Raw genomic sequence first — 13,693 nt, 5'->3', positions numbered from 1 at the left:
TCTAATGAATGGCCAGGACATAAACTGAGAACTCTGAGATAACAGAGAAGCCAGATTCATAAATCATTAATGAAGATGTCAGGTTGTATGTACTAGGATGTATCCCTCTTAGTGTTAGAGAAAACTTCTTAGTAGTGGGAAGTTTAATATAGATGTAATATATTCCAATATTTTAAGAGCTTTCCTATCTGGAAAAAAGTCAGTCCCATCTATGCATAGCAATTTGTAGTTTTAGTAAGCTGTGGTTTAATTCTTTTGTTTGCAGTTCTGCTTTATCATGTTCCAGTATGCATTCCTATAAAGCAGGTCCAGTTACTGTAAAAAATTTTACTTTGTTAAGTTTTTGCCAAGAACTTAAGTAAATCTTCTAAAATACAAACACAACCAGAACAGCTAGTCCAGGAGAAAAAAAGTTAGCTTTATAAAACTAGAAGCTTCTGAGGAACTCTCTTTCCTGGCATAGACCCTTTTTTTTTTCTTTCTTTCTTTCTTTCTTTCTTTCTTTCTTTCTTTCTTTCTTTCTTTCTTTCTTTCTTTCTTTCTTTCTTTCTTTCTTTCTTTCTTTCTTTCTTTCTTTCTTTCTTTCTTTCTTTCTTTTCTTTCTTTTCTTTCTTTTCTTTCTTTTCTTTCTTTCTTTTCTTTCTTTCTTTCTTTCTTTCTTTCTTTCTTTCTGTAACTGTGAGTCAGAAAGCAAGATACTTTTTAAAAAATCTCTCCTGCTGTAACAGATGACTGCTGTATGAGGGATTATTACTCAAGTGCTGTTAAATGAATAGCTGCCTTGCACAAGAGGAAGTTGTTTAAGGGAAGAGATTTTGAAGGCTGCATTATCTTGTTTCTCTGTAAATCAGTGGTTACTGGGGAATGTAAAATGGCCTTTTTTTCTATTCTGGACATTTTTTCTATTCAAGTTGAGATACTTGGACTGTGCTTTGAACTATTGTGTTGATCTTAAAGAAGTGCTTTTTTGGGTTTAGCATCCTTCTGCCTACACATCTGGTAGGGTGGTTAATTTGTGGGGCTTGGATAGCTGGTTTTGACATTTAGCACTGTCTCACTGGGATCTCACATTTCAGGAATGTGAGGTGGGAGCTAGTAACGGTTTAAGTCCTTGCTTAAAGCTGTCTAGAAGTAAGTGAATAGCTAATAATGTCAGTGGTTGTCATCGGCTTGGAGGGGAGGGCGTTGTTGCGTTTTGCAGGGGGTTTTCTGAGATTGTTTAATTTCACAAGATGCAGCTTCTGCTAAGATACCCTTTTAGTACATCATGATTTTTATTTTCTTTCTTAAAACAAAAGCAAATCAAAACCAGAAGTTTTTTCTGCTTCAGTACAGATGTCAGGGCTTTTTCAGCAAAAGCAAATAGTGATGCCGGAGATGCTAACCAAAGAGACAGAAATGCTGATCGTTACGCAAAGAGAGTTACAGTGATAAAGCATCTCTTTAAACACCAGTTATCTAAAAGGTAGCTGTATTGTCTCATCCAGGGATATCCAATCCAGGGGAAAGAAAAGGGATCATTCAGCTTGCTTCACTTAGATCCCTGTCATAGAATGGGACGTTTCTGTTTCCCTGTTGACTGTAGACTTGGACAATCGTAACAGCCTAAATTTTCTGGTTTCTAAAGGCCTGAGTTTTTGCTAGATGCAAAACGGGAGCAAACGAATATGTGTTAGCGACCTTTCAACAGAGAAAAGCTGATACTAAATTCTCCTTTCCATCAACAATCTCAGCTTGTACGGAAGTTTGAGGATAAAAACTTGAATAAACCCTCAGGATTTACTTAAATCCAAACTGAAGGAAGGGAAGGAGGTATTCGTTCTAAAATCGCTGTAGTTAGGGCTAAATAGCATAAATAAGCAATTAAATACCTCTCTCAAAAATTGGCAGCCATATGAATTAGATGCTCAGAACCTTTGTTGAAGTACGTTTCCAGTGGAGGGTGTAGTCTTGTTCCTCATTAGTCCAGATGCAGATTGTAATTATGAACAGGTTATATGGAAAAAGACCAGAGCAAAGACACAACATTGTTGACTTGTGGTCGTGAAATTAAGAGTAAAAATAATGACCCAGAATGTTGCTCAAAGCTGGCTTTCCCAACCTACCCCAGCATGGCTTGTTCTCTTTCTGATGTGCCACAGTTTTCCATTTAGCTGTCACTTCTGCAGTTAACTATCTGAACAGGTTCTGCTTGAGACTAACCTTAAAGTCTGTTCAGGAGCTTTAGGTAATACATGAGAAGTTTTCCCATTTTTCTAGCTGTGAATGGAGCGTTGAGTGAAGAGATGGAACCTCAGCAGCCCTAAACAGCTTACACCCTGGCTTTTTAAAAAATTTTTCTTCCTTTTACTTGCAATAACTGAGTAGAGTTGACTTTGGACAGAATGTTGTAACAGCTGGAGGCATTGCGTGATGCTGTGCTTGTATGGCGCTAAGCCAGTTTGGGGAGATGGTGGATGACTTGCCATACCTGACTCATGTACAGTTAGTATTGATTTTAATGATACAAGAGATTTGAGAGTCTGTGGTAATAAGTACAATGGATATTCTCTTCCTGTCCAGACACTAACAGACCTGCAAAATAAATTTCCTCTGGTACAAGGCTAGATGGAAGTGTCATGAATTACCAAAGTGGGAGTCGCGAAAGGACACATTCTGCACTACTCTTGTCTTGAGGATGGCAATTTTTGCTGTCTTTTTAGCTATACAAACTGGAGATGTCTCAAACTATACCTACATACAGAAGGGTGGCCTTAGATATGAAGATATTGACTGACTGACTTGATTCATATTGCATTTCTGTATGACCACCAATCACAAAAAGAATTGTATGTATATGGGAGTGGGTTGAATAAACAATTTATCTTTATAAAACTGAAATGACCAGAAAGGCTCTCCTGGTTTTAATGCATTGTTATTTAACCATACCTGTTTGAATTCCTCCATAATGACATGCTTAGTATAAAAAAACCTAGTATTTTTCATTTTGCTCTGTTGGTGTTTTCCACCTTTATCTCTTGGGTGGGTATGAAAAGCAGTCTTGTGTTACATATTTATAAATTCTAAAAAGTACATTCTTCTCTGTTTGATAGGATTTTCTGATAGCGTGTCTCTAAACTATTTTGATTTATTTTATGTAACAAAAAGGGAAAGGATAAAAAGTTCTGTTATGTTTACTTTTCTCCAATTCATACCGCTTCATGGAGATCACTTATTATTCTGTTCGGTACATGAAGAACCGAAGGGTAGAAGTTACAGCTCTGCCCCAAGGAACTTGTAATCTAATTAAAGCATATGAAACTGCAGATCTCAGTGGAGCTGTTCCACCTTTTTTGACTATGTATTTGTGTGCAGTCAGCTGAGGACCTGAGTAACAAATTAGAAGGTGTAGTGGATTTGATAGTCAGTTAACAGTTCTCCCAACAGTCTACCTTCACTGCTGTCAACAGATCTCTCCTCCTGTTGAAAAGTCTGGTTTTGGGGTCACAGTAGGTCGTACTCTCAAAAAGGACCTACATCCCATGAGGTGACAGCAGAAGTAAATGCTTGCATTCCTTCCTTTAGGAGCCAGTAAGGAACCAATGAAAGTGTAATTGTCTGCACAGATGACTTCCAGCAAGTTGAGATTATAAATAAGATATTTACCAGAACACTAGTGTTGAAAAACAGAGACTGATGATACAGGAGCTTATTTAGGATGCACCCCAACTGCTTGGATTATTTGTGGTGCAGGTTATCTGGCATACGGTAGAGTTGGCGTGAGCCCCAGTCTACTGGTAGTTCATGGATGGCTTTCGTTTAAGCCTTTAAGCCCAGTTCTTTGTTCTGCATTTTTACCAGTGCTTTGTGCAAAGGCATCCTAGAGCATGACTACCTTCTAGACATGACAACAGTGAGGTGAATGTCAATGCTGAAATGCATCACACTGTGCAAATAGTGTTCAGGCATATCTATCTTAAATGCATAAACATTCATCTAATTAAAATTTTTATATACATACATACTGCTTATTAGAATTCATAGTACTATGCTAGCTTCATCAGTCTGCCAGAGTTTGAAACTGCGGCCTCAAGTACTTAATGAACAGATCCACAAGTAATCTCTAGAAAGTGCTTAGAATTAAGGCCAAATCTGAGGAGCTTTGTACTTCTTATGACATTTTTCCCCCTTTGGCTTTCATATTATGGAAGCCACATGAAATCAGCAAGGAGGCTTAAATTCATTCTTTGAAGGTATTATAAAATGCTGCAGAGCAGTGTGCTTGCCTGTTTCTCAGAATGAGAATGTCTGGCATTTATTTGCTTAGAAAAATAGAGAGTTGGATTTGGCATCTTTGCTCTATGCAGTAAATCATTATTACTAGGCAGTGTTTAGTCTCTTAATAGTACTACTCAAATCCTTCCTTCTCAATGGAAAACTTAGGAGAATCTCTACAAATCTGAAGGAATAGAATCAAAACAGTAGATTCAGGGAGTATAAGTCAAATAACATCCTGTAGGTATGCAAATAACGATGTTACTGACTTATTCTCAGTAAGCATTACAATCCTGAATATAGGACTTCTGGTGAAATGATACTTTGCATTTTCCCTTTTTTCATCCTCATGTTTCCCCCTGACAGATATTGTTTGAAATTCTCCTAACATACTGTCGTCATTTCATATTTTACAGGATTATGACTTGAGCCAGCTCCAGCAGCCTGACACTGTGGAACCAGATGCCATCAAACCTGTTGGAATCAGACGTCTTGATGAAAGGCCGATCCATGCAGAACCTCAGTATCCAGTCAGATCAGCTGCTCCTCATCCTGGGGACATTGGGGACTTCATTAATGAGGTAAAAGAGAGAAAAAGAGTTTTCTCCTAAGATCTGATAAGCTTTTATGTTTTGTTTATTGTACTCTGCATGAGTAGCTGTTATGTTTGAACATAATAACTTTTTAAAACTTAGACAATTAAAATTGTCTTGCTAGATAGAAGTAAACATGTTCTTTTAAAGTGCAGACAAATTTAATTAACTCATTCAAACAGAAAGGGAAGATATATCAATTAACTTCTCTACATTTGTATTAAGTACATTCATAATGTGTTATCAGCTGCAACCACAGTATCTCCAAGCAGGATTATTCTATGGGTTCCAAGTAATAAATAGACTAACAAAATTATAGTTTAGCCTAAATTCATTTATTAATTCACAGTAATTTAATAATGGAAGACGTTCATTTTAATTTTCCTCATACATTACCCTTTGAATCCAGATAATAGTGGGAATTCAGTACCTTCAATAAGACCAAAAGAATTCCATCAAATACGATTAGTGAGCAGGGCAGCTAAATTAAATGTTATGTAAGTGCTTTTAATACTTGTCTTGTCATAGAGCTTTAAAAGTCTTTGCATTATCTTTGATTCTTCAATCTAATAAAGATACATGTAAGTAAGATTCAGACTATACCAGATTACTCAACAGTTCTGAAAGAAATGCTCCTACAAATAATTGTTTCATTATTTCTATCACTGGTCATTCTTAAATGATTGGTTTTGTGGTACTTAAGATAGAATGTATTTCTTGTGCTTGCTGGTTATAGGAAAATAAATACTAATGCAAAAATTATGACTTAAAAATAAGCTAGGTTCTGTAGATGAATAGTAGAGGTTAATTATTTTCTGATATCTTTGGCAACTAGAGCTGGACAAGTATTGCAGAGTATTGCAGAACTGTTTTTGCAAACGTGTTTATTCTTGTTTGCTTTAAAGAAGAGTCAGGCTAATGTACTGAAGTCTTCTGTGTTAGCAAGCTGCAGAAAATTGAGTTTGCTCCTTTTAAGTTATACAGTGACACAATTTAAAAAAAACACTCTACAGGGAGATGGCTAGCAGGAAACATACAATGTCTTACAAGAATATTTGTATTTTAAGAAACTCAAGTTCAGAGAAGAGTTGTATTAGAAAGCAATGTCTCAACAAAGAGGATTTTTAAATGCCTTGCACTTATAAATATTACAGTTATAATTGAATTCTGGAAATTAGTGGACACATGGGACAATAAAAGGCCGACATTGCTGGCCGTGGCGGCATGGACACAAGAACTTTCTTGTGCTTCCTCATCTTCTTCCAGACTATCAGAGCTTCCTATCTTATTCCCACACAGCTGTGACGAGACAGTACCTACCTGGCAGGCAGTCGGGAAGAACTCATGATCCTCAATACCCTGAATTTTCTTGTCCTCAAAGCAGCTATCAAGCTCTCTTATAGAGCCAAGGCAAGGAATATGATTCTCCTGGAAAGCCAGAAAGGGGCCAGAGTTTGTCTGGCCTTCTACAATTTTTGAATTACTTAGCAAGCTGTTCTTGCAATACTATTTTTCAGTAGGTTATCACTCTTGAAGATTAGAGCATTAATGTGTACACATGGAGCTGCAGAAACAGTACATGCTGTCTTGATTTAACCCAATGTTTATATTGCAGTACAGACAAGCATGGAATCATTTTCTTACTGCCGTCTGTTGTATTAGATCAATACTTCCCTTTACGCTTCCCCTTGCCATCCACCTAAAAAGAAAGCCTCTCCCAGCTATTCTTACTCAGTAAAATAATGTCAATAATGTCATTGACTCTGATGTTAAAGAAAACATGGCAATTTTCTTGTCTGCAAGTTAGCTCAGAATTAATTATATCCTCTGATTGAAAGGAATTATATGAGGTAGTTTCTATGCTTCAAGCGTTACATATATTTAGCTTCTTTTTTTCATAAGGTATTCCTTTCTTAGAATGTCACAGCAATGTATCATTTTACTACAAGGCAGTCCACCTAACCCTCTCTCTAGCAGGCAGTAACCACCCAAAGATTGTCTATGCTTTGTCTGTTTTGCGAGAAGTCTGAGCAAAATGGAGGTTATATTTGCCCAAACTGTTTCATCTTAATTTGCGTTTTATGTTAAAATTTCCCATGCCAAATTTGATTCTAAAAAGTCTATTGGGAAGGGAAAAAAAAAATCCATTTCTCAGATTAGTACTCAGAGTTAAATTTCCAAATTACCAGCATCTAGAGCATAAACATTCAGGCTGTACAGGTTTTCAGACTCTCTTCAGAGAATTCCACCTGCAGTCCTGGCAAGATTATACCCAGACAAATTGGTAAGTTCCTCTCAGTTTTACTTGGGGTAAATGGAAGAAATACCTTGGGTAAAACCCATACCAGAGGGTTCTTAGGGCAGCTCATACAGAAGATACACTGAGCTGTGAAAGCAACAGAGCAAGATAAGAAAGGGAAAAGTTCATATCTCTTTGTGTCTGGCTTCGACATTATTAGGCAAAGAACTCTGTTCCACTGTAACTACAAGTCACGTCATAACTTTTCCCTTGAGCAGCCCTAACCCAAACCACTTGCAACACTAGCCCAGTCGCTAGCTGAGCAGGGAGAGGCTGCCTTTTTGTTGTCAGTACCTTGGTAGCAAAGTCTGCATTACCCCATTGATTTGAAAAAATGCAACGCTTTTGGAAATCAGTCTGGTCTTTCGGAGGACTTGGCCCTGTTCCCAGAGAGGCTGATCACCGTGATCCTTTGGGATGCTGGCCTCTGTGCGGGAATTAATTTAGTCTGTTGAATGCTTACTAGCACTTCAGACACGCAGCCAGCATTGTTCAGATTAGCCTCTGAATTACTCCAACTTTTGACAAAATGAACCATAGGCCATTGATTTCAGATATTGGAGGATTTAGCTACCACCGCTGAGCAAGCGTGGGGTGGTTTTTCATTCTTTCTTTTTGTTTCTATGGCTCTGTAATAAAAGTGGAAAAGACCTAGCAGGTCATTGTGTTTCCTTCCTTTTGGCAGTACTCTGTTTCTTCTGGTATATTATTTTATAGCTGTCATCAGTTGTATTACATCTACTTAACTCAATGAGACGTGTATGAGTATTTTGTAGTGTTCTAATGACTTCTCAGTTGAAAAAGAAGTTACAAGTATGATAAAAACTGGAAATATTTTTATAACACTTAAAAAGTCAACACATACAGAGCTATGAACTTCCTAAAATAAGAACATTCCAGAGGTGCCTTGTAATCAAAATATGTTTTGCAGGCATAAGCTAAATGACCTCGGGGACTCTCTTGTTTTGTCTGTTTCAATGGATAGATGCATCTCTAATTTAAGGAGGGAAGGGAAAAAAAACTCCTTTTCTTCCAGTCCAGTGTACAAACAAGTCAGTGAAATAAGTCATGTGTTATTAAGAATCCTCTGTAGACCTTGTTTTCCATTTTGAGCCTTTTAAAACATAACCTGCAGAGTGTGGAGCATAATTGACACTTAGAATAGTCAGGACTTGCAGGACAGTATAAATTAGGCCTGTTTGAAGTAGCTTTGTTAATCCTGTTTTGAGGAACCACCTATGCTGTCCCTAGAAATCTTAAATTATATTGTGGTGGAGAGTTTGTGGCTAAGAATATCTTTCTAATCAATAGAGGACATAGCCTGAGGTAAATTAAATTTCAATTACAAACTAAAGGTCTCATCCCATGAGGACACGGAGGACACACAATTCATTCTCAGTAAATGGTTATCAATACAGTGTACCTCTAAGCAGAATAGGGTCCCTCGATGTTTTTTCTTTCCTCTTGTAAAATAAGAAAAAAACAGTTCCCGATTTAAACACATTCATATTACCCTGTAGGGTTCTGGTCTTGCTTTCCTTCTCATCAAAAATCTGCTGAATTTGATTAAATAGGAAGATTAATGGAAATAAAATCGTTAGATTTTGTAACGTTTCATGTTAGCTCAAGATTTTGAGGGTTTTGCTTTCTCTTGATTTGAGACAAATTGAGAATGTTACACATACTAATGAAATTATAACTTAAGGTTACCATTGTTCCTCAGTCAAGGCACAGGAGTTTCTGTCTCTCCTGTCCCTTATCTACTCCTTAGTGAAAGTCGCCACAACATGCACAAAAAAGAGGAAAAAAGTGAGGTTGCTACTCAGTCTGTCCTAGGTCTCAAGCTGACCCTTGTATTGCCATGGCTCTTCTGTGACTGCTTGTTGTGCATTGGTGGTATAGCAAATGCAAGGAAATGTGACTTCGTTCACTGTCTCCCAGCAGGATCACTTGGTCCCAAGCGTGTGCCCCAGCAATTCTGTTGTTGAATAAGCTTCTCTATCTAGTAAAAACTTTGGGTTTTCAGATTGAGAAACCGTAAACCAAATAACTATAATAACTCTGCAGCTCTGGGGTTCTTGAACACATCTGGGGAAAAACTGACACCTCCTCAGAAGCGGTTGACAATACCATGGCAGCAAAATCAGTAGAAGCAGTTCTTGGCAGCCATTTGTTGTCTTTTTAGTTGTGCCAGTACACAGGTTGTGGTGCCACCCACTGAGGGGTATGGCATAATAAGCAAAAAAGGTGGCAATACTGAAACCAAAGGGAGCTTCATAAGGCAATTTCACTGCCAAACTGACAGCCAATAATTCCAGCCTCAGAGGCAGGCTGTAGAACCTAACAGGAGAGTGCAGCAGTGCACTGGGTAGGTTCAGAGAATATGCTTAGCAGAGGGAAAGTGGAAAAAAAGGTAGTATTTCTTTGTCATTTTAATATGTAACTTGCCATACAAACACAGCAGAAAACTTGGTTGTCATTTGAGGAGTTAGAGACTAAGTTCAGTCATTATACTATGAATCTGAGGAAATTTTAACCAGAAAATAGGTGCAAATGTCAGTATAACTTGGGCTGTGCAGCTGAGTCAATACCTCCATCGCATGGCCCGTAGCTACGTTCTCTGAATGAAATGGATTACACAGCAAGCACAACCTTTGAAACAATGAATTTGTTAGATGCTATCTTGTAAGTCAGTAGCTCAAAACCAGTTTTCTTTTTAAGTGCTATCATATACCAGCAGCAAATTGCAAAAAAATCCAACTTCCCCTTTGGAAAAAAAAGATGGAAAGAGGCTGCCCGGCGCCTTGCTGTGGATGGCTGATAGGTATCAGGATTTCTGCAGTGATGTAGACAAATCTTTTGATCACTGATTTTTAATAAATTAGTATTCCATGGTTGGCTGCCTGTTACTAGGTGGAACTGCAGGGAAATAACGTTTCTTCTCCAAGCTGGCTTTCTAAACGACCTTTACACTCTGATACCTGGGATTCATACCTCAGCACTCTTTAAGCTCAAGTGGTATTTATTCTCCTTCCTTGTCACCTGTGTTCGAAAAGCATGGGTGTCTGTCACCCCAAGCAGCGTTAAGGGAAGACGTAAATACTATAAGGTCAGTTACTGCCTAAGAAGTAAAGTTGCATTTCTGCTTCAGCAGAAGAAAGTGGGAGTGAGTGAGCCTTAGAACTGTTTCCAGCTTTGAAGCTGGATAAGGGAAGTCTTCCAACATTTGCTGTTGCCTTTTCAGAAACTGAAATCTTTGTCCTTATTATGGCCATCAGGATGGAAAACTCCAAAGAGAAAGATAACGAGCATCACCAATTATTCTTATCAGATAATTTGAAATTGTGCTTCTAATGCAGGCTATTAATAACCTGCTTGATGTTGTAGTACATGAAATGATCCTTTTAAGTCCAAAATGTGTTCTTGATTAGAGGTCATTAGCTTGATAAAAATGCTGGGCCTTTCTGCCGCTGATTTGCAAAATTATTTTAGGTATATTTTGCACACTTCTGAATGATTTTTAGATAGGCAATAAAGAACCGGGATTCTCTTCTACCTTATCAGTGCCATATGCTTTAATTAATGGATTTAGTTATATATGCATTTCTAAAAGTAAAATCAACATCCATTTCCATTAAACACAATTGGGAGTAAAACAGGCTTTTCTAGAAAGAGAGTATGTTAAATAGTTGGAAGGAGGCACACTCAAGCCTTCAGATAATTGGGAGTATAATAAAGCCATTATTTAAATAAATGTTAAAAAGTAAAAATAAAAATAGCACAATAGTGCTAGTTTAAATTAACAGTGAGCAATTTAAAATCTTAGCTCAGCCTTATAAAATTCTGTAAGATACATCATCCCTTGTCAGTGGCTGCCAGAGTAGATCCTGTTCAAAGTGGAAGATCTTGAAAAAGCATTGCTTAGTCCCATGGAAGAAACTGCAAGATTGAAAAATCCAAAACACAAGAGGGCTTTTAACTTCAGGCTTCAGCCTTTTAAATTCAGCTTGTAAATCTTCCCATGGTGAGCACAGAGCAATTGTCTCATGTTCTAAATTAAACTTACAGTTTAGGTTTGGACCTGTGTAAGAAAACAAGGAGGGAAGAGACTTTTATATGGAAGAAGTGTGGTCCTTTCCCTACTTTCCTCTTGTTCAATCTGTTTTAGTTTTGGTTATTCAGCTCTAGAGAGCAGAAATTTCAAATTACTGAAGACTCAATATTCATGTGTTGATAACTTGAATACTTAGAAATGAGGAAACAAAAATGGTTATTATCATGTATTTAGTTTTTTATGTCATTGCGAGTGTTTTCTGAAGAGCAGGTGGAATCTTATGTGTGGTTGTGGCAAAGCACATAAGGCTTAAGCCAACATATTGTATCTTTTTCTCACAACAGCCTACAGAGGTACATGAATTTTGCAGAACTAAATATGGCTTTTGGCACGCGCAGATGGACTGCAGGCCAGCGATGTCAGTGGATATGTTATTGGCCATGTGAGATGGCTGTTAAAGTGAATCTTTGCAAACATGCCTACTTCTCCTTCCCCATCTGTCTGTTTAACCAGTCCCATATTGCTCATGCCGCAGGTTGTGAGCTGTGTAGCTCTGAAACTGTATATTTGTCATCGGTCCTAGTGCCATGATGGTCTTTTAAGGTTTTGTTAGAGCTGTGTTTGCAACTACATACGAAATGTCTGGTGCTGTAATGCTGGAAACCTGGTCATTGTAAAAGGAGTTTAAATAAGTTCTTGCTGGAGTTACAAAACTATGACTCCTCTTTTGAACTGGATTGCAGACGAACAAGAACTTGGTTTTCTCAAGTGGTGCTTGATAGACAAGTGCACTGTGATATTCCAGTTATGTTTTGCCTCTCTCTCAGATACAGATCTATATCTTCTTTTTTCTCCCTCTCCTTCCTGCAGGGACTTAAAGCAGCTGACAATGACCCTACAGCCCCACCATATGACTCCCTCTTAGTCTTTGACTATGAAGGAAGTGGCTCCACTGCTGGATCCTTGAGCTCTCTTAACTCCTCAAGTAGTGGTGGTGAGCAAGACTATGACTACCTAAATGACTGGGGCCCACGTTTCAAGAAACTTGCTGATATGTACGGTGGAGGTGATGACTGAACTTCAAAGTGAACTTTGTTTTTGGACAAGTACAAACATTTCAACTGATATTCCCCAAAAGCATACAGAAGCTAGGCTTTAACTTTGTAGTCTACTAGCACAAGTGCTTGCTGAAGGCTTTGGCTTAGGCTGCAAACCAATTTGGGCTCCGTGGAATATCAGTGATCCAATGCTGTTTGGAAAAAAATATTGAGCTCAGTTACACTTGAATTTTACAGTACAGAAGCACTGGGATTTTATGTGCCTTTTTGTACCTTTTTCAGATCGGAATTAGTTTTATGTTTAAGGCTTTAATGGTACTGATTTATGAAATGATGCATTAAAGAGACAAAATATGTTGGGGTGGGGAGGAGTAAGGTGAAACACAATATGCTTCAACATGCTTTTGTTACATCGCATTGCTTTTATTAAAATAAGGAGATTAAAAATAAACAAAAAAAACCCTCATGGACCAATTTTATTATCTGGGAGAGAAGACCATGAGGTGGAACAGTGTACATTACTTCTAGTTTTAGATGTTAGGGGATTTTTTTCACTAAAATTCTAAAACTTATGCAGCTGGTTGCAAATAAAGGGAGTTTTCATATCACCAGTTTGTAGCAGGACTGATTTTCTTTTCTTATGCTAGAATGTTAGACACATTTTGGTCTTAATCCATGTACACTTTTCTTTTTTTTTTTTTAATTTCTAGTATTTTTTTCCCACTTCACTGTAAAAAATGGTATGTGTACATAATGTTTTATTGGCATAGTCTGTGGAGAAGTGCAGAAACTTCAGAACACGTGTATGTATTATTTGGACTATGGATTCAGGTTTTTGCATGTTTATATCTTTCGTTATGGATAAAGTATTTACAAAACAGGTTGCAAACAAGTGACATTGATTCAATTGTTGAACTGTAGTTAGAGTACTCAATATTTTTTTTATTTTTATTTTTATTATTTTTTTTTGTTTGGGGAGGGAGAAAAGTTCTTAGCACAAAAGTTTTACATAATTTGTACCAAAAAAAAAAAGGGGGAGGGAGGGGAGTTGGCCTGATACTGGTGGCACGAGTAAATATGCGGTATGTTTTGGGGGCAGGGAGGGAAGGGGGAAGGAGCTTTCAAACTGGAGAGACTTCTGAGAACAGCTTTGCCTCTGTATTGTGTACCAGAATATGAATGATACACCTCTGACCCCAACGTTCTGAATAAAATGCTAATTTTGGATCTGGTGCTTGGTTTGGCTTTTTTTTGTCCTACCTGGGCAGCCCCGGCTATAGTAAATAAAAGCACACAAAGCGCGTTTGAGTTCCGTGAGAAGTTATGTGCACTTCTTTAGCACTCGATACTGCTGGACTGAAAATAAGCTGCACATAGAATTTGGCACAAATTTGGAAGGCGAGTTCCTAGGTGAGAGCAAAGTGATCTGTGCTGT

The 13,693-nt window shown here is 37.8% G+C and overlaps 1 protein-coding gene across 4 annotated transcripts in view; it reads left to right on the top strand.

The window, feature by feature from the left end:
- CDH2 (cadherin 2) overlaps positions 1 to 13,485 on the top strand; it is a 118,443-nt gene extending 104,958 nt beyond the window's left edge. For all 4 annotated transcript variants that reach the window (XM_075084911.1, XM_075084913.1, XM_075084914.1 and 1 more), the window contains exons 15-16: positions 4,671 to 4,835; positions 12,071 to 13,485. In XM_075084911.1, the coding sequence (XP_074941012.1) occupies positions 4,671 to 4,835; positions 12,071 to 12,277 (372 nt within the window). In that variant the 3' untranslated portion in view covers positions 12,278 to 13,485. The remainder of the gene's footprint in view (positions 1 to 4,670; positions 4,836 to 12,070) is intronic.
- Positions 13,486 to 13,693: the final 208 nt, after the last annotated feature.

This window comes from Phalacrocorax aristotelis, chromosome 2 (genome assembly GCF_949628215.1).
Source record: "Phalacrocorax aristotelis chromosome 2, bGulAri2.1, whole genome shotgun sequence".
NCBI lineage: Eukaryota > Metazoa > Chordata > Aves > Suliformes > Phalacrocoracidae > Phalacrocorax > Phalacrocorax aristotelis.
This window is presented reverse-complemented; position numbering and strand designations above follow the sequence as displayed.